Source organism: Molothrus ater, chromosome 2 (assembly GCF_012460135.2).
Source record: "Molothrus ater isolate BHLD 08-10-18 breed brown headed cowbird chromosome 2, BPBGC_Mater_1.1, whole genome shotgun sequence".
NCBI classification, from domain to species: domain Eukaryota; kingdom Metazoa; phylum Chordata; class Aves; order Passeriformes; family Icteridae; genus Molothrus; species Molothrus ater.
This window is the reverse complement of record NC_050479.2, coordinates 89,449,279-89,474,342: the sequence shown is the minus strand read 5'-3', so window position 1 is coordinate 89,474,342 and position 25,064 is coordinate 89,449,279. Positions and strand designations below refer to the sequence as shown.

Sequence of the window (25,064 nt, the reverse complement as noted above, 5' to 3'; positions counted from 1 at the left end):
AAGAGGTTACAGGTCATGTACAGGCGTAAGAAATACAAAAATAGACAAGAATGTTTTGGTATTAGAATGAAAGGAGGGGAGAGAAGAAAACTGGAGAAGGAACAATAATTATTCTGTTCAGAAAATCATAATGAAGAGAAAATAAGCAATGGGAAAATATAGGAAAAAAAAAGAAAAGAAAAAGGAAAAAGAAAAAGAAGAAAAGGCAGCCTGTGACAGTAGAGAACTAGAAATATAAAAGAAAGGATTAGGAATAAAAATGCCACAAAAATCCATAAGAATTTATTAATAAATCATGCTGGAGTCAGTATAAAAAGAAATTATCCAACACAAAGGAAGTGTTTATTTGTTTTTAATAATAGTATAAATGAGAAAGGAGCAATCAGCCAGAGGCGACTTTAGCTTCTGATGCAGTAAACCAATAGGTACATGCTAAGCTTTTAGAATCTACTAAATTTCATTAAAGACAAGTCTCACTAAAGTTGAGCATATACTTAAGTGTTTTTTCTGAATTGGATTTATGTTGAAACTGGCTCAGAATTACAGTTGTCCTTATTGTTTGGTTCACTGAGGATTCTTCAGGGGAAAAAATGTGAATAAAGCATTTTACTTCAAGCACAGATGTTTTTAAAAACAAAATCAAGTAAAATTAAAATAAATTACTAAGCAAAATATGTTTTCACCCATAAACAATTTGACAAAGCTGGATTTGAAAAAGTGTTCAGCTTTCAGATCTGTATTTTATTTTTTTGCTAGAGAAAAGCCTGAATCAGCCTTGATTCAACTCATACTCAGTTTGACATCTGTAGACATAGACAAAGCATAGTTGCAATATGTTTCTAAAATTATTTCTGGACACTATTACAAGTTGGGAAGCAAAGTCTCAAAGTAATTGACATACGGCTGCCAAGCCAGGCAGGATAAAGAAACAGGTATCATGTCAAGGGTCCTTCCCAACAACAGCTGTGGGAGGGCACCAATTCCAACAAACCCGTACCAGATTGTAATCAGAAACATGTTATCCCAGTTTATTTCAAAGCCGCACTTAACAGACAGATTGACTTTTCTAGGGTCTTGCACCTAATCCTGATTGATCAAAGATGCCTTTGGAAATAATTTTGCTGATACAAATCAGATTCTTCTCATGTTTATTTACATGATCTGAGCTTATTTTCTCTTGCTGTTTTGTAGAGGAATAATCAAAAATTGGTTGATTAACTGAGAGAAAAACAGAAAGATAATTATGCATTGCCTTATTTGAGAATTCTTTTTCTATTATTTCATCTTCGCTGACCTTTTGGTTTGCTCACCACAGATCTAACACTGGCCAATCAAAAAGCATGAACATCTCTTTTGAATAACACTTCACTAAATTGTGTAACTTTAATTCTAACAACTCACAAATGACTGACTGCTTTGGCATCCCCCTGACCTCTCCTCTGTTCTTTTCTGCCTCACAATGTAGAGCAGAAAACAAAAAAAGCAGTTCAAGATGTCCTATCTTGGTGACCAGTCTTTCTAACCTATTATTTTTTAAAGAGAAGAAAGAGAGACAAAAATTAGAGAGAAATGTAAGGTATAGAGCATCCACAAGTTGATAACAGCAATAGTTCCTCCTTATTCTTTCCAGACAGACTACAGCAATGCAGTTCCATAAACTGTGTTCTTTGACTGGCATTTTTTTATATTAAAGAACTAAGCTGAAGAGTCTTCTCATTTTCTTGTAGAAAAGCTCATCTTTTAAAAAATTTGGTTTATGCAAAGAGCATAACACAATCGTGTTGTTTCTATGGGCATGCTGAGCAAGGAAAAAGGACTTTGCTAGGGGGATTCAGTCCTTTTGTCAGCCCCAGAGATGTTTCTTGTAAGAGAGGAAGAACATAGATTAGAATTCTGTGTGTCCTAAGGCCACTTCTGTGTGTCCTAAGGCCAGAGACACAGGAAAGATAAATCCTGCAAGTCAGGAACTAGGGGCAATTCGGTTGGGTGACACTTGCTGGCAAAGCTTCTGCACTGGATGTCCAGGAAAGACTTTTTTGAGATGCAGAAGTGTACATATGATGTGCAGGAATGTAAGGTGCCCTGAAAGGCACACAGGGTGAGTGCACGGCTGTTTCGCCTGCAGGCAAAATCAGAACAACTCAAGTTTCACAAACCACATCCCAGTGCCATTTGGATGCACCATGCCACAAGGGTGGAGATTTTCTTCATTCTTCAGAGTATCCCCCAGGCATCCTTTCTCTATCTGTCCAGGAGGGTCTAGTCAAAAATATAGGATGGGGTAAAGTATCTCTGACTGAAATGTACAGTCATTAGCATGGTTAGCGTGGTTGAGACTTTCTTTAGGAGCAAGGAAATCCAGAGAAATCAAGTTAATAAAAATTTACCTTAGCAAAGTATTTCACTTGCTATTTTATTGCATCTCTTATGGGTCTCCCTTGATCTCCTCCATATATAAAGACAAAAATCATTAAACTACCAAGAAGCATTTAGATTGGTATTATATCAAAGGCATCTTTTCATCCACTGTAAATTGATAAAATAATGGGCTTTTTAAGAGGCAAGGTAGGAAACAACCAAGTTAGCAAACCATGGCAGAGCAACAGAAGGTCAGAATCTGGAACACAGAGAGGCAAAACACGACACCTTTAAGATGTAGGCAAGATGGATTCCCTGGTACCTGAATTCTCTAAATCTGAGATTGCTCAAGGGTCCAGTGCAGCTCCCAGCATAAATTAGAGTAATCAATAACCAGTGGGTTTATGGCAGTTTCCCAAAAGGGCTGCTGTGGCTCTGGAACTCCGTAGGACTTGGAAATCCCTCCAAGCCTACTTGTTCTGCATGGATCCTCTTTGGTGCTGTAGCTCTTAAGCATATCTTAGCAGTTCTAATGAATTTGTCACAGGTCTCTTGTCCAAGATGCCTTGATAAACTCATGCATTCCAGTGCTCCCTTGGATGTGTGCACACATGCACTTTTCACACTTTTACTGAAGAAGGCACAGGAATGGAAAGATGAGGAGTTGTAGAATTGTCTTATTCCCTTCCAGTGTTTGTTTCAGAGGTTTGTGATACGGCTTGGAGAAATGAGCCTTAGCTCTCATAGCAGAAAACACTTAAGGCTTTCACAGAAGCAAAAGCAGTCACATCTGTGAGGTCCCTGGAGCTGCTTCTCAGCCTGACTTACAGTCACACCTGTGAAGAAATGACTCCAAAGACATAAGTCACCCTCCACACAGATTTCCACTCAAAAACCACTTACAGCTCTGTGTTTGCTAATGGTGTTTGCTGAGTGCATCCAATGAGTCTCTAAGGTATTTTCTATTGCCACTTCTGGTTTTTTGCTTCCTGCCATCAGCAAACAGAATTATTTCCACAAATGGATATCACATCCCAGATCACACTGATCAGGGATATTGAACTTGATACTGATGAAATGTTCAGTGAATCCCAAAGCCAGGTACAATCCTAATGGAAAGGTGGTTGCTGCAAAGCTGTGCAATCGCAGCTACGTGGCTTGGCGTGGGATTGTGTGCACTTTGTGAGCCTGTGCTGAAGTGGGAGGGAGATCAGAGGCCTTGTAATGCCACATTAAATCCATGGAAGATGCTGCTTGTGGGCAGGTTTGGGTTTTTACCGGGTTATGCAACTATCAGGAGCTGATGCTCTTTTGACTGCTGTTGCTACAACCAGATTTGTTTGAGACTCTGTGAAAAAAAGTGTTCTGCTTATTCCTGGTTCCATTTTCCATCCATGCCTGCAGTTCCCAAGAGTCTGGGACATCAGCCTCTAACATTTTAGGCTTCCTTGATCTCAAGTTTCTGTGTTGAGCAGAGTATCAGCAGTGATATCCTAGGCATCTTTCTGTCACTCTGATATTTCGTAGTGCTAAATAGATCAGAGTGGGACTCCACACTTTCATAGTAAGTTCTATATTATTGGGACACCAGTATATGACCTTAGGAGTAAAGGAAAGCTAAAGATGTGGCTGCTACATAAAAATAATGTTATATATATGAAAACTCTAGAAACCTAAAGGTAACTCTCAGACAAACTTGACGATGTTGGGTATATCAGACATAGCAGGATTGAATGCTATAATTGCCTGGTTTACTGTACTGCTTTCAATATTTAGTTTATCCTGGAGAATTGAGAATGTTACTCTAGAACAAGTGGTCAAATTTTTCATGACCAGCCTAGGTTCTTAGACCCACATTTCCTCCTGCAGTCTCTTCTTACCAGTGCTAAGTATATGACTTTCTTCATTTGAACTGGCCAAGGCTTGTTATGTATGAGCTTCAGCAGCTTCTTCAGTACTGTGGCTGATTTGTGTGCTGTGGTTTTGGCTTCCTCTTAGCTTTTATAATGCCAGGTGAGACTGTAATATATCATTTTTAACATACATTTGCTGCAGTGTAATAGTATATTACCTTCTTGACTTCTGCCAGAAAAATAGGATCTATAACAGGTAACATGCCCTTAAGATAATAGCAGGGCGGGGAAATGCTGTCCTGGTGACCCTGATGGTCCTGATGATTTTAAAAATCCTTTTATTGCTTAAAGCTCTTGAATTCATGTTTTGCATTTAGTTCAAAACCAAGTGTGGGGGAGTGTTTTTAGAACAGAATCATTGTTCTAGATCTGAATTTTTCTCTACACTCATCTGAAATCTCCAGATTTTTCCAAGGCTGACATTCCATCTCTCAATCATGCTATTTGTCCAGATAAAAATCTCCTTATCTTAGGTAGTGTGTTGTGTAAGAATTGTCTTTTTCTCATAGGCAAAATGTACTCTGTAGTAAATTTTCAGTTAACACTTGCCTTGTTTAAAGATGGAGCAGTTTAGTTCCACAAAATGCAAGCGCAACTCCTCCATTTGAGCACCCCAACACTCTGGTTCTGATTACATCTTTGATGCAATTGTCCCTCATTTTGACCAAAGAGGTGCAGGAAGCTTGAGCTAATGCTTGCTCTGGTGACAAATGTGAACAATTTACTTTTTCTTGTATTGTCATGGTACCTAACCACTAGAAGTCTGGTCTGGTCTTAGAAGTCTAGAAGAAGTATGAAGACTTATATTCTGTGTCCATTGTCCACTAAAGTCTCATTCTTTAGCTTCCTTGGGGCATCCAGGCCTCCCAGAAGCAGAACAAACCTGATGTGTGTGAGGCCAGGGTCGTTTTCCATGGCTGTGAGCAGGAATTTTCCCCAGCTCTCTGCTGTGTAAAGGTCCTGAATGCCCAGGAGACTCAGTTGAGCTTGTCCATGCTAGTTCCTTGTTGGTGCCCAGGATGATCATGTGAAATTTAGCAGGTTCTACCTTTGAACTGAATGTGAGGGAAAAGTTTTTGGAAAATGATAATTTCTTGTGAATATAAACATGCTGAACTTTGCTTTGTGTTTAGCTGATAAGTTACCATTAGTTAACAATATCATGCTGTTCAAAAAAAGATAAGTGCCATGCTGAGATGTACAAACAGGGCTGTAGCCTGCAAGACACACAAAGTAATTCTACTACTTTGCTCAGTGCTTGTAAGGGCCAAACAAGGACACTGTGTCCATTTCTGGGCACTGGTCTGCACCAAATATGGAGAATGCTGGAGAGAGGCCAGAGGAATGAAATAAGAATAATCTGAGCTCAGAAAAGCATTTTTATTTATAAAAAAAAAAAAAAAGTTAATTTAATTTGCTTGGTCTAAGAAAAAGAGTAAAAGGGGAGGTGAATCAAATCCCAAATAAGGTGATTATGGGCAGGGAAGCACTGGCCTTCATGTGGTAGATGGGAGAAGAAGACAGGCTTAAGCTGTAACAAAAAACACTGAAATTAGATGCGAAAAAACATTTTCTTTGGTAAGAGCAGAGAAGCATTGAAGTAGGCTGCCCTGTGTGTCTGATTGGTTTTCTTCCTGACAAGGTCTTAGAGAAATATGCCAGGAGGTGCACTACTATTGCTGAGTCCTTCTTGGGCTAAGGGGCAGCTTCATGGAGATCCCTTGAGATCCTTCCCATGCCAGCTCTTTGATGTACCTGAGCAGCTGCTGTGAGAGTTGTGGTTAGTTACTGTTTGATTAATAATTTCTTCATCAGTAATGCATGCCATAGGTATGCCATTCAGCTTCCTTTCACCCAAAAATCCAAAGATTTATTGAACATTTCTGGATTTTCTGCCTGATTCAGTTCAGCTGGCAAAATGGTACTGATTGCTGCAATCTTTCCAAGTACCCACAGCTGTACCTGACTACCCTCCCTCCCCACCTCAGCTACTGCTCCTGCCATGGCAATAGTTGCCTGGTAGCTCATCCTGTCTCTGGAACCACTTCAAATTCCTCCATGGAAGCTTAGAAGCTCTATTCCAAGACAGCTCAGAATTAAAATGTCTGACAGTTAATGACATAGAGTGAAAAAGCTATTATTAGGATTATTTTTAAAAGGGAAGGGGGATTAAAATCAGGCCATGTCAAAAAAAAAGAAAAAAAGATAAAATTACTATTTAGTTTTTATATTTTCTTACAAAAGTAATCTTATAGAATTTTATTGGCTGAATATATGTACAGAGAAAAGGTGTTCTGCATTGAAGAGCTCATATAATGTTCTATGTTTAAAAACATTTGCAAAAGAAAAAGATATCAATGGATTCCATCTTAATTCAGTTGCTTGTTAATTTAATCTTTTTTTTTATTTATTAGCTGAAACTGAAGGACCACAGTAATTTGTTCTATTAGTAGTACAATTTCCACTTGTAGTATGCTGTTTTATGTCTGTAAGCATTCATCAACAGGTAATTCAATCATTAGCTGTGTAATGCCTTCTTTAATAAGGAAGAGGCTCATAATCTTAATCTAATAAAAGAAAAGAGAGCTGCAGGAAAATTTGCAACAACAGAAATTGATACTAGAGGATATTATCTGGGGCACTGGCAACAAGATCACAACCGTTCATCAGGAAATCAGTACCTTCAAATATTCTCATCTTCAGGCGTGCAGGGCACTTGAAAGCAGCTGTGAGTCCTCTGTCTCCCATTAAATGAGTTTGGTTTTCCAGCTATAGCTGGAAATTTGGTATGGAGAGTTGTAAATTTGGACACTGAGATTTATAAGGAGCTGAGCATACACATTGTTTTCTTTTTCTGTGCCAGTGCATCTTTGGACATTTATCCTTCAGTTTTCTGCCTCAGGGGTGTGCTTTATGTATACACAGCCCATCTTGTTCCCGGACTCTGATGTTACTTCAGTTCTGTGTCCTGTCTCTGAGAACTGCTAGTTCCAAATTACTCAGAGAGATACCAACTGATGCCCTATACCATGAATGAATGATTTTGTTTTCATTGTCTATTCCATTGTCATGCTCTTGAATGACAACTGGGACTACTAACTGCTGTAAGTGCTGTTTTAAAATTTGCTGTATTTTGCCAGTTTGGATGCTTTGACTTTGTCTACTGTGAGAAAAGAGAAATAAGAATGTGAATTTATTTTTTCTACATTTCATACTTCAGCCATGTACTGTCTTGTGGTGAAGAGTTCCAAAATATTCAGTAGCATCAGCCCAAACCCCTACACAGCAGCCCAGCAAACAAAATTATATTTTCTGTCTGCTGCTGATGGAAACAATTTCCTTTTTCATAAGCCAATAACCCCAAAGGCAAAAGAAAGCCTTATTAAAGTACAAGCAGGAAAAACTGAGTAGTAAATCAGCAGGCTGTGGTCTTCCCACAGCGGATGGGGAAGTCACTGACCTCATCCCACCTTTGTTGAGTCCCACGCGTGGTTCCTTGCCCAGACTCCAGGAACGCCATCCCTGCAGCTATTGGAGCATGCAGTCCCCCAGGTCCCTGCCATCCCACAGGCAGCTGGGGGAGGGGATGAGCTGAGCTAAAGAGCATTAGTCAGACCATCCCATGTCTTTGCAGTGTCCCTTCAGAAATTGCTTGCCCTGTTTCAAACCTCTCACCTCTAAGTGCTGGCCCTGCCTGTGCTGGTCCTCACCTCAGGACACTGTATCAGCACTTCACCAGTGTTTGTATCTTTCCTGAAACTACAGGTGATGGGAGGAAAATTACATTTCTCTCACTGAAATATGGAAAAGTGTTTTGTTCTTTATTCTGTTGGGCACTAAAGAAGACAAAACACCATCCATCTGCGAGAAAAGATCAAAACCCAAACACCTTCATGACACTCACTCATTGCATTGCTCTGTCCCCTCCTAATCCTGGTTCTGGCTAAAATTCTATCATCCAGCTGTCAAAGGGCCACTTGCCAATACCTAGACATATCTTGATATCTAGCCAAAGATTTGATTGCCCTTGCCAATAAAAATGCACTGTTCGAGCCAGGGCCAAAGAACAGTTTAGAGCAGACCTGCCACAGAGAATTGCAGTGTCTGCCCAGCTAAGTGCAGTGACCACAGAGGCATGAGAACAGCAGGAGCTTTGTCTCTCCTCTCTCATTGACTGCTGCATCCAAACCTTCATTGTAATGAAAATGTATGAAATAGTTCCACATGCCTGGTGGTCATACAGCATGCAGGATCATCCAGTCTGGCTACCAGAAGAAGCCTCACAATCACAATTTTTCCCTGCATAGCTCTTTATTTAACCTAGGTGAAGATCAAATCCATATAGCTGCATTTAGTGATAATAAGTCAGCCTCATTAAAAGGTTCTCAGCACTTAAAAACTCTTGATGACTTGCTTTAGAAATTAATTGTCCTCAAGATTAGCAATGTATGCCTAGCTTCTACTCTAAATTTCTCTAACTTCAGATTCTTACTACCAGTTTTTAGACCTGTTTCAAATAGGCTGAAGAGTTGTTCATTGTGAATTTTCTGTGCTGTCTCCTCTCCTGTAGCCATAGCCCTTTTCATATGCCATAATTAAGTTAGTTCTTCGTTTGGGACGCCTGTAGACATGCTGCAGGGAAAATGTATTGAGCATGGAGAAGCTGCAGAATTTTTCATCCCCAGGAAACAGGCTTCAAAGGCTGCTATAGCTAAGCTTTCAATGGCCGAACCTTTCAAGCCTTCATGACTCATTATGGAGAAGTATCTTGGTTTCAAATGCTTCCCTGGAGTTCATTCTCCCTTTCAATGCAAAAGAACTCTTTCTGAGCCTGAAAGAGCTTGTTTTATTTTTATCAAGGATAAGTTCAAAGACAGAGGGTTAAGAATGATCAATGGACAGGAGATGCTGGACCAACACCAAAAGATTATTATGGTTATTTCCTTAAGAGAAAGGCTTGATTCTTACTGTGTTTGATGCTTCCTTATTCCCCACTTGCCCACCCAGGTCTCACAGTGTGTTCTGTTCATAGACACTGAGCAGATCACAGGTTTTACAGCATCTGCTATGACCAGAGCCAGACAGAACCATAGGAAGATTAAGCCACCTACCTTAGGTATGTGGCAGAGAATCAGGCATCTGACATTATTTGAGGAGGTGTGGCTGTGTCACCAGGGTGCCTGGATGACTTTGCCAAGGTTGTGATATGTCCCAGGTGGGTTGTTGAACTTCAGGGGCATATTGAGGGCTTGGCTTGACAAAGCAGAAATATCATGGCAATGAGGGGTCCTGGTGTATAGCTGGAATCACTTTTCAAATCTTTCTCTTACAGTTCTCAGAGATGGGCTCTCCATAATGCTTCAGTTATGAAGGAAGAGGGGAAGCTGAATTGTTTTTTTGCAATGGAGAAGACAGAGGGAGAAACACCAGCACTGTGGCTCCCACCTTGTTGCTTATCTCCCTGCCAACATGTGCCCCAAATCCTCTCTGTTCTGTATTAAGGAAAGGAAAAGCTTTGACATCTGCTTTCTTACATCATCTTTTCCAATTTTGCACCCGATAACCCCCTGGTGAAAAGAGGAACAATGACTTCATATAGCTGCTGCTTGATTCTTTTGCTGTTTACCTGGAGCACTGCTGCCTATGGGCCAAACCAACGGGCACAGAAGAAGGGAGACATTATTCTTGGAGGATTGTTCCCCATTCATTTTGGAGTGGCTGCTAAAGACCAGGATCTAAAATCAAGGCCAGAATCAGTGGAGTGTATAAGGTAAGCTGGTAAAAGGGAATATAAAAAATTTTGGTGGGGAAATCTTCACATTTCTTGACTTTATATTGTGTAAATATGGTCTGAAATCTGATGCTTGTGATTGGAAGGTATGATGGAAATAATGGAAAAAACAAATGTGTATGTTAAACAGTAGCATAAATACTGTTTGGACACTAAAAGAGGGCAATCTTTGTACTACCTGAACCTGCCAAAACATTAATATACTGATCTATCTGGCCATTCACAGGGCATATTTGAATAGCATCTGAAAATTAGCTTCCGTAGCAGAACAGAAAATTACCAATAGTGCCCTTTAGCTCATTTGATTAAAGTTATTCATGGCCAAATAGTTTAGAAATCAATTTTTTGTGCAGTTCCACCTGTCATCTTCTAAGACTTTAAAAACTGTTAAGTTGCCTAAACAAGTGAAAATGTTAAAGTGAGATAGGTCAGGGCTTTTGAAAAATCCCAATGAATGACACATAAATGTCTCCTTAGGACTTTGTAAAAGTCCTAAACTTTAGACCAGGCTTCCCTCACCCAGAGTTCTTCTCTTTTGTGTAAACAACAAATCTATGTTTTGTCTTAAGTGTTTGGGAGTTAACCTTGGAGTGAGAAATGCACATGAAAACAATTTCTCTTACTATTGAAGTGTAGGCATGATGAAACGTGAGGAATTTTTAACATTACAAGCCTACACATAATACACAGAACAAGTGGAAAGTGTGACAGAAACTGCTGCAACTGGATCATATAAACAAAATATTAGAAATTCATGTGGATTTCTGTCATAACAATGCATGAGAAAACATTGTTATGGGACTTCTGTTACCATATGTGTGGAGAACTGTGTATCTGGATTTATTTGGACCTCTCATCCTAGGCTGGGGATTTAGCAGTTTTGTTGCAGATGGCAATGAAGGAGGGCTGAGAGCATTCCTGTTACACTCACAGATTTCAGGTGTGGTTTCCCACTGGGACCATGAGCAAGACACGTCCATCGAGGTTATGAGATCATCCCCAGAACCATCTCCTGTCACAAGGAGCACACACAGGTGTCAATAATCAGGGATTATTTTGGTTTCTTCTGTGTGTGCACAGGAAAGTTGTGAACTAAATGTATGTGCAATGTCGATTTCATGGAGCAAGAATCTCTGCCAGCATTTTTTTCGTCTCTCAAATGCATTATTTTAAAAGTGGAATGCTGGAAAGCAATGGATGTTTTCAGCTCTATTTTCTTCTTCTCCTGCTCCAGCTGGCAGGCAGGACAATGCACATATTTGCAAACTAAACAGCTTTCACTTCTATCGACTCTGGGTCAGCCTCAGTGGCTGTCTTGACATGGTCACATTATTGGAAGAGATGGCTGGAAAATGTTCTGCCACAAGTACTACAAGTGTGTGGTTGCCAAAAGGCATGTTAATGAGGTAGCACTGCCAACAACAGGCAAATCCTGAAAAGCCAGACTAGCTGTTTTAAGGACACAATGGGAGATCCTTCTGAGTGGCTTTCAATCTGCTAAAAGGTATCCTCCAGCTGAAATTTGCCTGGATAAAATTCCTGTTCTTTTTACCCTTGCACCAAGAAGATGTAGGTGGAAAAGAGAAAAAAAAAAGATGTCTGCAGAGGCAGGCATTTGTGGCACATATGCTTCAGGGAGTTGGATAAATTGTGAGTTGATAGTATAATGCAGTTGGAGAAAGAATGAAGGTCAGAGATTAGCTGCAGAGGTAGTAGAAACCACAAAAGGAACAAGGGGATGATTGGACCAGAAATAACTGGAAGTTGCTTCATTGCACACAGCTTTTCCAGAAAATGTCCATTTGCAGGAAATGTTGAATTCAAAAGAGGCTGGATTAATAAGACTTTTTGAGATTGGTCATCAGGTTTTAATGATGGAGGTAATAAATACATGGGAATGTTTTTGTGTATTCCTTGTTATTGGTACACATAAAATTGAGAGGAGATATTTTTTCTGAAAGGATTTTCTATTTTAAGCAGTACTGAAGTCAGAAAATCCCTCCTGCTCGACTTGTACAGAAATCTCTCAGCACAACCATGGTAGCCATTTTTTGTTTTGGACCCTGTGATCAGGCATTAGCCTGTGGCAGGGTTGTGCATGCTGACTCTAGGAGTTCAATACATTCTTCAAGTTTTTTGCTAAAATCTTACATTATCACATGTGAGTTTCCTAGGTTCCAGGCAACTGACTGGTCTGGAATTATCAAACTTGTATTTTTGGGGGCAGAAAAAAAAAAATACAGGTTCTAGTTTCTTCACAAGGTAAGTCTCCCCTATCTTGTAGTGTCAAAAACTTCTGTAGGGTGGGAAATCCACAGATTAGCAAATTAGATAGAAATCCATAGGGAAGCACAAAGGTGACTGTACATGCTCAAACCAAAGGTGCTGAATCTGTCCCATACCTTTACCTTTCCCCGTTGCCCTTCTCTGAGCCTTCTCCAGCACTGGTGTATCGTTTCAAAGCTGAGGCTAATAAGTTTTATACCCGCCCCATTTCAGATAGCTGCATACAGTTTTTGATCTCTTTATTAGGTAGAAAAATGTGTCTCATATCACATAAGAAAATTAGACCCAGGTCACTCCAGGATAATGAGCATCCTCTCTCTCTCCTCATGGTCTCAGCAAGTCATGAGGCTGTATGAAAAGCTCCACAACAAGACCTGAGGGTCCCACTGAAACCTTTGGGTCATCTATTTTAGAGTTCAGAATCAAACAACTTTAGATAATGTGGTTTTCCTATATTCTGAGGACTGTTTAAGCTGATTGGTGCTGTTTGGACATTTAGCTGTGTTGAGTGCCCATACCCATGCTCCCAAACTGGGCTTCCCAATGGACAGGACAGCTGGGGCTTCTCAAAAAGGATAGGACAGTTTTCTCTCCACTTTCTCAGTTTTTATGTTCTTCATGCTCTTGTGGCTCAGCATCTTTCTCTCCAGCTCGGCAAACATACTGGCCTGAGCCTACCGCGCATAGCTGGCACATGATTATTTAGAAACTATGTAGATAACTCAGCAGTGAAAGGAAAAGGGAACAGTAACAAGCAGTTCCTCATTCTTTTTGTGCTGTTGCTACTGAAAATGCATCCCTGTGCTGTAAACACTGAACTGTAGAGTCCAAAGTGAAAATGTACCCATGATTGTGCCACATTAAATGTCAGATAAGAATACACCAAGCCAGAGCAGTTTTGTTTCCTGTTTGTTGTTTCAGCAATCAAGGATCCTACATTTGATATGAATACACCTCCTGTCTTTGTATGCCTCAGGTGCTGCTGCAGCAACTTTCCTCATAACATTTGCTGATGCATATCTGATGTGTGCAGGGGAGGCAGAGACTGAGCACAGCACCAGCAAGCCCTGACCCCCATTCCATTCCCTGTCAGCACCCCAACAGGCCTATTCATAACCTGATTTTTCTGCCCCTTCTTGATTTCAGTGAGATTAGCAGTTTTCTTGTATTCTGATCATCAGTCTAGCTAAGGTCCCACACTGTGACACAAAGCTTTCAAGCTGTGAAACTGTGGTGAGACATTGTCCCCACGTCATAGTGTAAAACTTCACAGAGCATGGCTCCAGGACTCCGTAGCCACTGAGCTTCTCTGCCCATCTAAAAGAACAGAATTTTAATTCTAGCCCTTGCAGATGTATTTGCTAATCCCATTGCAGACCTGAATGTACAACAAGGTATTTGGAATTTCTCTTCCCCAAGATGTAATTATATCATTTGCTCTCTCTTCCATTCGCCTTCTGAATTGTAATTTTTTTTTTTTTTCTTTGTTCTGCATAATTCCCCTCTCCCACAGTCCTTGATTTTAAGAGTGGTAAGCAACTCATTATACCTATGACTGCAGGAATCCAACAAATGACTGAAGGTCTCCCCCTTGCATAGCTTAGAAATAACAGTAGCAGCAATAACATGCAATTAATGTACTGGAAATCTAGAGAGGACAGAGAAATTAGTATGTGCATACAACCACCAGAGAAAGAGGAGTGCTGGCGTGATCAAAAGGTATATGCAGGCTTTGCCACCATTTCTGAGTATAAGTACCTGTCAGATATGGGGGGGTAAGTGAAAGCTTTATTCAGAGCTTTCACATCACTTTCTCGTTTTTTTTGCTTCATATTCCATTGCTTAGTACCTTGCAAGTGTGATAAATGAAGGTCATGAATACACATGAGGCTGTGAATTATTTCTTTGTGGAGACTAGCAAGGATCAGGACCAATTTCTCTGCTGGATCCAGACAGTAAGAGCTGTTAAAACCAAACCACACAAACAAACAGGGGATAGAGCTATGGGGAGCTTAAACCATGCAGACAGCTTGTGCCCCTTCATTTGCATAGCCTTGCTTTGAAGTGTTGGCTGGGACATTTAAGCCATCCTGAGCAGCGTTTGACAGACATGTTTAGTTTCTAGCAAACTGGTCTGCTGCACAGCTGTCCTCTGCAGAGGTGGCAGTTCCAGTGAGATATTTTTTCCAATTGCTCTCTCCCAGCTTGTGCTCCTGCTTGGGAATAGAAAGATCAGTGGGTTGCATACTCTGAGAGGTGGGAGAAGTATCAGAAGGGAAACCTTTAAGGAAGGAGTGTAAATAAAAATCCCCCTCTACACCTGTGGGCTCTGAATTATTTACATTAAACTCTCATTTAGAGTTTAATGGCCACTTTTCATAGCACCACATCTCACAAAATGCAAGACTATGTGAACATACATGGAAAGTAATATGGCAGAAAATGAGCTTTGGAGGCTGCTTCTTTTCCATCAAGAAAATACCAGTGGCTACTTAGATATTCTGGAAATCTAATGAAACCTTACTTCTGATAGTAAATACTACACAGTTTCTTCATGGAAATTACCAGTCAAATTGCTGCATGGTTGACAGAGCATTCCAGTGACTGATCATATTAATCACAGCAGCAGCATGGCACAGGAGGTCAGCTGCATCGGTGGGACCTACTGCCAGGTTCAAAGGCTGCTCTTGGCAATCCCTCATGTACACACCAAGCAAAGAGGAACCTGTCTGCAGCCCCTTACTGGGATCTTACAGTATAGTGGGAGAGAAGTTGTCTACAAAATATCCATTCATAGAAATTGGAAGGATCTTGCTTTATTTAGAGCCATTTGGCAGCACTGCCTTTGTCTGACCATATCTCTTATGGAACCGATACAACGCTGTCTCAGATGACAAAATGACAGCATGTCTGAAGATCTATCAGGTGTTAAAGAAGACAGAATGAGGAGTGCTGTCTTCATCCCATCTGATCCTCTCCTCCTGAGCTGCTGATGCTGCTGTCAGCAGAGGTGCAAGTGAAGAGAACAGCAGGTCTCTTGCCTAGGTTAGTTTAAGACAGATTTTTGAAAGTATTTCAAAGATATTTTGGATTCTAGCTCCCAGAAAACAGCCCTACTCTCATTTCCCTCCAAAAATAAAATCATTCCAAATGCAAGTACCTGAGCTAGAGGTCTTATACTGTAAATATATAGTAATCAGGAGCATATGTCAGAAAGGAAAATAAAATCAACTGTGTATTGTGGGCCTTAGTCTGCATTTACTGAATTAAATGCCAAATATTTCTTTGAAAGGAAGGGTAAGATGATCCAGTTCACTGCTTTCAAAGATACCATCTGAAGATATCACCTTGTGGCATTTTAAAAAATAAAGCCAAATTCCTTCAAGCAGGCAAAATAATTTTCTGTCATACTTCACCTGTATAATTTAAGGTGAGCAGGCTTTAAATTTGCTTTTTAATTTTGCTTCACTCAAATGTGTGAAGCTTTTCCCAGCAGTATAGTGGTATCTTTGAACTTGCCAGGTTCTCAGTAGCCTTCCCTTTAAATATAGAAGATGCAATCCAATTTTTCTCTTTTACATGAGGAGCCTGAATATGGCTCCTTGCTTCAAATCCTATTCATATTAAAAATATCTGTAACCATGTGCAGCTTTTGAAAAAGAGGTGTCACATTGTTTCCATTTATCCCAGTATGCGTTACTGACCACTTGAAGCAATATGGTGTGCCCAACATGTCTTTTCCTGTACACAGCACTCACTGACTCGATCCATCTGAGCCTTGCCCTTTTATTCCAGAGCTCTCTTGTTGCATCTCATTCCTTAATAGTTTGGAACTAGAGCAAAAAATATTCCAAATGGCCAAATTACTTCTATCAGTAACCCACACTCCCATGCTTCTAAAGACTAATCTTAATAAAGCTAAGTGTCCCTTTGGTAATAAGTTATGACTAGGACTCAAACTTTTTGACCTGAAGAGATCTGTACTGAAATTGTGCTGTCTGGGCTTCGAGGCATAACCTCAGAGCTGAACCTCATTTGGAATTTGGCCAAAGATGTCTGGAGAGGTGAAGTCAAGTTGAATAAATGAAGTTTTTAAGACTTAAAGATAAACCTTAGATGTGATATCATTAGAAATTCTGACCCCAGATGAATCAGATAAAACTCCTGGAATGGAAGTAATGTGGCTTTGTTCATTCAGCTTTGAAAAAGTCAGACATAGCTAACATCAACTTTGGAAGCAATTAATTTAATCCAGCCATTAAAAATGTTTAGGTCATGTATCTCAGAGATCGAAAGGTTGTGATTTCATTAAGCTTATTTTTAGAAATCTTCACCTTAGTAATAGAAACATTTCTCTAAGCACTTCAAAATGTAACTCATGTGAAGCCTACAATTTACCATTTCATATAGGATCTCTTCTTGGCCAGGCTATTTCCCCAGACTTTTCCAATTTTGGGGCCTGTCACTTTTCCCAGTGTATCTCAAGCATAACAGCATTGGCACTTTCCTGTTTTCACCTGCAACTCAGCACAAAACTGCAAACTAGCTGCTATCCTGACTCAGAGTGCATTCCAAGGAAAGGCAGGTTTCAGCTGATGAAAGATTCTGCCATTCCAGCTGCATCACCCTAAAACACTGCAGCCTCACAGGCACACAACTGGTTGCCAGGGCAACTTTACAGGGGAAACACAGTAAAACTTCAGAATAATATGTATCAAAGGTACTTTCTTGCTGCTGCTTTCCATGAAGAAGTTTCTCTCCTTTGTGGATAAGCAATCATCGTGCTTCAGCTTCTTCCACTGCCAGGCCACTGATGCCATAAACAGGGACTCACAGTTCCTGCAGGACAGCAGCCATCAATCTGCAGCTCTGCTTCTAGCTCCGTGCGCAGGTGCAAGATAATCAGAAACTCAGCTTCTCCATCTTAGAGAAGAGAGGAGGCTTCAAAAAGTAGTTTCAGTTTCACAGACCAGCTCTGAGGGCATCTTCTGAGTTCATGTCTAAAGCAAATTGTGTGAGAGAGCTATAATAATGAGAAAAGTTACTCCTTGAGCAAAGGCACTGTGAAGTATCTAATTAACAAGTTATCAGTTTGCACTAGGACCAGTATTTATAGCATGTCTCTGATCTCTGGCATGAACTGTGCTCTCTGTCACAAACTGAAGGGTGCCATGTGAGGCCGAATTTCCCTGAGCAGAGCTCCCTGGCATCTCTGCATCCAGCAGTGTGCCAGTGCTGTGGCTCAGCCTGCTCTGCCTGCCCAAAGCCAGAAGGAGCTGACACACTCCAGGAGTATCCCGAGCCTAAGTCCCAGGCAGCATCAGCACAGGCTTAGCAGACACTGCCATCTGCATTCAGAAACATGTCAGAGGAGCCTGGAAGCAAACCTGGTAGGTGTAGCTTTCAGTCAGAGGATCACAACATCCATTTCCTCAGGGATCATGAGATCAGGTTGAGGGTCCTGAGCACAAGGGACAGGCCAGAGTCATCACTCTAGACATCCTGTCTTTTAACTTTCCCACATTTTAGGGGACTTAGAAAAGTTTACCTCTGGAGTGAGCTCCCAAACTGAAAAGTTGAGAGCCAGAACTAAACCTTGTAGCAAAACACGCCTCTTCTATAGTAAAGACAAAAGCAAAACTTTCCAAATCTAGTAGAGTGCAAGAAATCAACGTAAGTTGCTTTTGCCTTTTGTATCTGGAATTTTTCACTCTGTCTTTGCCTCATTCCTGGTCTCCTCTGCTCTGTTTTCCTCCTTCTTACTGTATTTTGTTTTTATTTTTGCTCCCCCAGGTATAATTTCCGAGGCTTCCGCTGGCTCCAGGCTATGATCTTTGCCATAGAAGAAATAAACAGTAGCCCAACTCTCCTTCCCAACATGACCCTGGGATATAGGATATTTGACACTTGCAATACAGTCTCAAAAGCCCTGGAGGCCACACTGAGTTTTGTGGCCCAGAACAAGATAGACTCCTTGAACCTGGATGAATTCTGTAATTGCTCAGAACATATCCCTTCCACCATTGCAGTCGTGGGAGCAACTGGCTCTGGTATCTCCACTGCTGTGGCCAATCTGCTGGGACTCTTTTACATACCTCAGGTAAGCTTCCACCTCACTTGCTTAGGTTACAGAAGTGGCCTGCTCCTCTACTCTGCAGAGATTAAGCAGAGATTGCTTAATCTTTGCCATTTCCAATAGAATTAATAGGAGAGAAACAATAAAATGGGAGCGGGAGGGGGGTGGGTGTTATTGTTATGATAGAAATGTGTCTTGCTAGCACTTTGCAGTCCCCAAATATAAAGGTTACTGAGCAGCCATAACAACATTTGGCCAACAGCAGCCCAGCCTAGGAGGACTGGAGTCCTCTGAAGTGGTTTAGTCTGTGGATGCAGCAGTAACTGTAAGCATTCTGACTCTGCTGGAGCCAGTGCCAGTGTCCATGGCCCCATCCTTTTGTTTAAGAGGCTGGTTGATCTGTCAAGACCTTAAGTAAAGTACAAGGCTGATTCAATGCTGTTGCTCTTGATTTTACTTTTCTACACTGAGGTCAGCTTCAGAAAAAGTGCTTGGCCTTGTATAGCCTAACACTTCCAATCCCTCTTCCAAAATTAATAGAGGTGCCGGAGCTCACAAGAGCCCTTAGAAGAAGATTGTGTCAGAATGTGCTCTCAGTCTGTCCTGAGAAATGTATCTTTGCTTCAGCCAGGGCTGCAATTCCCAGCTGCACCACGAATGAAGAAGGAAGGATTCTTGATTGCCCTATGCACAGTAATATATCTTGTCTGTTGAGTCTTATCAGTCTGCCTCCTTTGCAGGAGTCTGAAAAACTGGACATTTGTTCTCTGAGCAGGGCAGGAATGGTTTAAGCTGTGCTATCTGGGTATTGCCCAGAGTGGCATTGGAAGCTGGCATGTAACAAACACCCTGATGACATCTTATGGGGCACTGTTGATTTACACATCCCATTACCAGGTAAACAGGGGCAGCCGAGAAGGGTTGGTGAGTTCAACTGAACCTAAGAGATGTTTGCAGTTCTCAGACTTTCTCTTTAAACAGAGAATGACATTTGTCCCATGAGGTAGTACCCTTATCTAGAGGCTGCAGAAAAGGGTAGATGTCAGGAGGTTCACTTCTGGAACAAAGTCTCAGCCAGGTGGTTGAAGCATGACAACTGAAAGCAGGCTTTTAGACTGGCAGATGTTGAGTAGAATTGTCACAGCCATTTATAGCAAGGCCATTAGCAAATCCAGGCTTATTAGGCCCTGCATTTCTGTGGGAGTTGGAGGTGTATTTTACAATTAATATATGACTCATTTCTCATTCTGTTGACATAGACACTGAAAATGTTACAACCTCTGTTCTATTTCTCAGTACCTCAGGTCAGTGTCCCCTTACAGCACGTGTGGCAGTGGGACACATTGCCTGTACTCCTGGAAAAAGGTTGATGGGGGTGAGAGTAGCACTGGGCAAGAGCCTGTCCAGGGTAAAGTACAGTTCTGTGAAAGGAGGGTTTACTCCTGTGGCCTTTGAAACTGCACTATGAGACTTCCTTTTCTTTCTTTTTGAAGAAACAGTAAATAACAGAGTTCAAGGAGAAGATAAGGTTTTCTGTAAATTTCCACTTTGTACAAAATGAACTGTTTATAGAAGACTTTTTCAAATGAGAGTCAGTCCCAAAGAATTCAGATACCAATCTCAAAATGTGTTTTAGAAGTTCTCCAGATCTTTAAACAGTTATAAGCTAGGGTTTAAGGTTTTCTTCCTATTTGCAGATAATTCAAATTATATCTTAAGAGCATTGTTCTGATTAGGAAAATAAAGTATTTCTTGATAGCTTTAGAAGAGGAAATAAAATCCAGTTTTAACCATAGAACATGGTGGCTTATGAAACATGGACTGGCTTCTTTGCTGATTCTGGCCAGCAGTCAGGAAACACTGCTAAAGTAGCATTACCATAACACTCTGCAGGATCAAGGAAGATGATATACATCACATTCTTCTTATGTCAGCTGACAGGAATTGTATATAAAAGGCAAAAGGAGCCCGTTTAAGGATGGGGATGGATGTCAAAGGCAAGGAGAGAAAGACAGAGTAGCTTTGGAATGGCAATACCATCCTTCTGTCTCATGCCTGGTTCAGGACAGAGAAAGCCTGTGTTTTGTCTTAATTCAGTGCATTGCCCTCATTTATCTAGGTGGCACATTCTTTTTATTTCTGGATTTGACAGAAATCTTTGCTATTCCTCCAGTCTAGTGTCCATTTCTCTCTCCCTCAGATCCTTGACCTTGCAGGTGGGCACAAGCTGGCTCCAGCCTCTCAGGTCCGAGCAGCTGCTCCTGTATGAGTGCCTCTGTAGGACAGGCACAGCTAGAAGAACCCTCAGAGTGGATCACCTGCAAACACAGGCTAAGAAAATGTGCTTCCCAGGCTGACAGTGATGCTAGGTAAATGGAGGCAGTTTATTTCAGGCATTTCACTTTATGGTGTGTTTTGCTTGTTTGCTGTGCTCTGACAGGTCAGCTATGCCTCATCCAGTCGTCTCCTGAGCAATAAGAACCAGTTCAAGTCCTTCCTGCGCACAATCCCCAATGATGAGCATCAGGCCACAGCCATGGCAGACATCATCGAGTACTTTCGCTGGAACTGGGTGGGAACAATTGCAGCTGATGATGACTATGGCCGGCCAGGGATTGAAAAATTTCGGGAAGAGGCGGAGGAGAGAGATATCTGCATTGATTTTAGCGAGCTCATCTCCCAGTACTCAGACGAAGAGGAGATCCAGCAGGTGGTAGAGGTCATCCAGAACTCCACAGCAAGAGTGATTGTTGTCTTTTCCAGTGGCCCAGATCTGGAGCCTCTCATCAAAGAGATTGTCAGGAGAAACATCACTGGCAAGATCTGGCTGGCAAGTGAGGCTTGGGCCAGCTCTTCCCTAATAGCCATGCCGGAGTTCTTCCGTGTCATCGGCAGCACCATCGGGTTTGCACTGAAGGCAGGACAGATCCCAGGCTTTCGTGAGTTCCTGCAGAAGGTGCATCCCAAGTCCACCAACAACGGCTTTGCCAAGGAGTTTTGGGAGGAGACATTTAACTGCTATCTCCCTGATGGATCCAAAAATTCTCCTGCTTCAACTTCCTTCCACAAGGGCCACGAAGAGGGGCTGGGAGCTGGAAATGGAACATCTGCCTTCCGACCTCCGTGCACGGGGGATGAGAACATCACCAGCGTGGAGACGCCATACATGGACTACACACACTTGCGGATATCCTATAACGTGTACTTGGCAGTGTATTCCATCGCCCATGCCTTGCAGGATATTTATACCTGTACCCCTGGGAAGGGACTCTTCACCAACGGGTCCTGTGCAGACATAAAGAAGGTGGAGGCATGGCAGGTAAGCCCTTCGTTCATGTGCCTGTGCAATATACCTGCAGAAGGAAAGATAAGCTGTCCCAAATGCCCTTTAGGGTGCCTTTCCTAATCCTGGGTCTCAGACACAGCATAAGGCTCCTGGGATGCAGTGTGTGACTGAGTCTGAGGTAGGTGCATGCTCCCACCCACAGGGAATGTAAGGTAAGTTGGGCTAGGCCTGCAGTGAAAGGGGCTTAAACCAGGTTACATTTTCTTGCATTTGCTGCGGGCCAAAAGTGCACACACAGACAATTACCACAGCCTGGCTGATGCAAGGTAACTTGATCATATATTGAGCCTTACATAAACAAGAGGGCCTGGGGAGAACACATAAACAAGGAAAACAGTTTTTAGAGTTCATTTTCTTTGGCAAGCTTTAAATCTTTTGCAATCCCACAGCAATTTTCCATACAGACTGGATTTTTTTCCTCAGAGTTTTAAGCTTATATAGGATCAAACCAAAGAAGATTGAGTAATGAAGGAAAATAATGTGTGGCTCTTGGGCAGAAAATAGATAGCTGCTTTGATTTGGCAGTGGTATTTGTGAACGGATGAAATTATATTAATGACTTAGTCCCATTTACCCATTCATTCAATGCATTCTGCCCACTGGCACATGGATCACATTTTGTCTTTTGATCCTTTATGAATACTCTCTACCTTACTATGTGTTTGATCATGCTATCCAATGTGGTATTCACTTTGTGGTTTTAATATCTACTGCATTCTTAATACAATTAGCATGACCTGATGATGATATGTCAAATATGTAGCAAATTCTGTCTGCTTCATTCTGGTTGTCACAAAACACTTGAGCCCAAACATGCCTGAAATCAGAACAACACAGGTGAATAAATGGAGGATCACCTCCCCATTTTCATTAGTGTTTTCCTCTCTTTGGGACAGTCTAACCAAAACAAAGGCTGCCCTTGCCACAAACTGCAGATGTCAGGTCACACTAACATATGGGAACTGCAGTTTGGTTCCTGTCTAGTCTCCATTAACTCAAAAACATTAGTCAGATCAAAGTAAAAGGCTTTGTCTTGGCATTTATAGGAAACTTGCACTGCTCTAGGTGCCTGAACAGGTTTATCAAACCACTTTACTCAGAGTTGATGAGTGCAAGGTTTGACCCTGATTTAGAGGAATCCTGCAATTGCTGGCTGTCTGTAAAGTTCCTGTCTTTCAAAGCTATTCTGCTTTTCAGGAAAATACTGGGAGAAATGGGCAAGTCGCAGACAGATTTAGCTTTCACTGTTGTCAGTAAAAATGATCCAGAATAAATGTAGTTTAATTCATTCCTTTATGCCTTGTCAGCTTGGAAAGTAAAGCTGGATATTCATGCCATTGCTAAGTAAAAGAATGTGTTTGTTGAAGGTTCCATGCTTGAGAAGAATGACCTCTCATTTCTGTGTTGCTTGTCGGGTGCTGAAGGATATACACATCAAAATGTAAAGCGTCCTGCTGATCTAGGTATTTGGGTATATATACCTGCCTGAGAGGAGGGAATCAGCTGGGAGTATGTAGAGAATAACCCCAGTGGGCAGGAGCAGGGAGCACTACAAAGGAGCAGGCTATACTTATAACCCCCACCATCATATGAAGCCTACTTGTGCATTTTTTTCACTTTGTTTCAAAATCAAACACATGAATAGCAGGTAAATGCCAAATTTGTGTGCACACCTACTTCATACCAGGCATTGCAGCTCATTACCTTCAGGAAGGTTTCCTCAGCCCTGGGAGTAATGAGTTCACCTCACAAATATGCAGCCTCCAGCATTTCCAGAGTAATTTTCTGAGAACCACACAGGAAAAAAATCTTTCTACTGAAGTCAGTCTCATTTGCAGTGGTACTTCTGCCAGTGTTCACTGCCTGCTCCCTTTCTCACAGTCAGGTCAGGCTTTTCTTGATGGGAAGTGACCTGAGAGGGCAAGGACAGTGTTAGGAGGCTCCCATACCTGTGACTGGAGGGCAGCTGCTCACAGTGTGTGCAATTACTGGCCAGGTGCTGTATGGTACAGATAAGGTGAACCTGCTGAACTTGGGGCTCCATTAGCCTGAGCTCCTGTCTGGAGCAGCCCTTGCCAGCAGGGCTGTGGCTGGGGAGCAAAAGTGATACATTCCACAATTTAATTATGTACCATTTAATTTTGTTGCCTTTCAATGGCATTATCCTTTTCATACCTACGAGTTTTTATTGTTGTTTGCTAATTGCTAATTTTATGTATTTATGACACAAATCTTCTGGGGGATGTGTTCTGTATCATTTGTGGAGGGTGCTTGTGTGGGTCCATATATAAACCCAGGATTTTTACCTCAGTGATCAGTTCATTTGAAATGGACAGCCTAGCACAAATCACTGTGAGTTGGTTAAACTGAGTGAGGTTCTCCTATTAAGAATTTACCATCTATAGTTTAAGAAGGCTCTAGGTGTGTTTCAGCATGGGGAGAGCAGGATTTTTGTCTCCTAAGGTGAAATATCAAATACTACCAACTTTCATGTTTACTTATTTACAGCTACTTGTTCAAGAAACCGTTTGCTCATTTTCTCCATCTGGGTCAGTGATCTGTGAAAGATCCTGTCCATAAACCCAATGTTGCTTCCTTTTGCCTTTGAAGCTGGCTATGGGCATTCTCAGTGGAGATGGGACTGGCCAGCCCAAGCTGTCTGGCTGCCCGGCATGTGCAGAGATGCAGAGATGCATGCAGAGCTGGTGAGCAGGCAGGACAGCTTCCAGGCTGTGCCCAGAGGAACCTGTGCCACTCATTCCACATGCAGAGCTGGCCAGGGAATTCAGAATCCTGTATCTGAAAATAGGGCAGCTGGCACTTCAGAACTCTGCAGAAAATTGCAGACTTTATTAGGATGCCTGTGCTGCCCTTATTCTGAGCTATCTGAGCTGTCTTGTTTTACGAATCTACATGCTGTAAGGCAGAAGATAATCGAGGTGCACACCTTTGCAAGATGCCTGCTGCAAAGGGCAGACAGTATTGTCTGCATGTGCCATTGTTGTGTCCTGCACAATATTGAACAAGATCAGATCAATTGCTTCTTTTTGCACTGTTTTGTTCAGGTAACAAAAAGGTGCAGGGCAATCCTGAACAAAATGTATAAATTCTGTCACTTCGGGGCAAGGCAAAATTTTAGGAAAAGCACTGAGAATTCAAGTGCATGGGTGGAAATAGTAGAACAGAAAAAACCCTCATAAAGGTTTCCAATACCTCTGGCTGTCAGAAGACCACTCTCTTCTGCTGGGGGTTGTGACTTTTTAGGAGACCATATCAAGTAGAGCTAATTCTGTG

At 41.6% G+C, this 25,064-nt stretch overlaps 1 protein-coding gene across 1 annotated transcript in view; it reads left to right on the top strand.

Moving 5' to 3' along the window:
• The first annotated feature begins 9,856 nt into the window (after positions 1 to 9,856).
• The window catches only part of CASR (calcium sensing receptor), a 41,803-nt gene continuing 26,595 nt past the window's right edge, over positions 9,857 to 25,064 (top strand). Inside the window, exons 1-3 of the mRNA XM_036384788.2 lie at positions 9,857 to 10,041; positions 18,142 to 18,448; positions 20,865 to 21,743. Of these exons, the coding sequence (XP_036240681.1) occupies positions 9,857 to 10,041; positions 18,142 to 18,448; positions 20,865 to 21,743 (1,371 nt within the window). The remainder of the gene's footprint in view (positions 10,042 to 18,141; positions 18,449 to 20,864; positions 21,744 to 25,064) is intronic.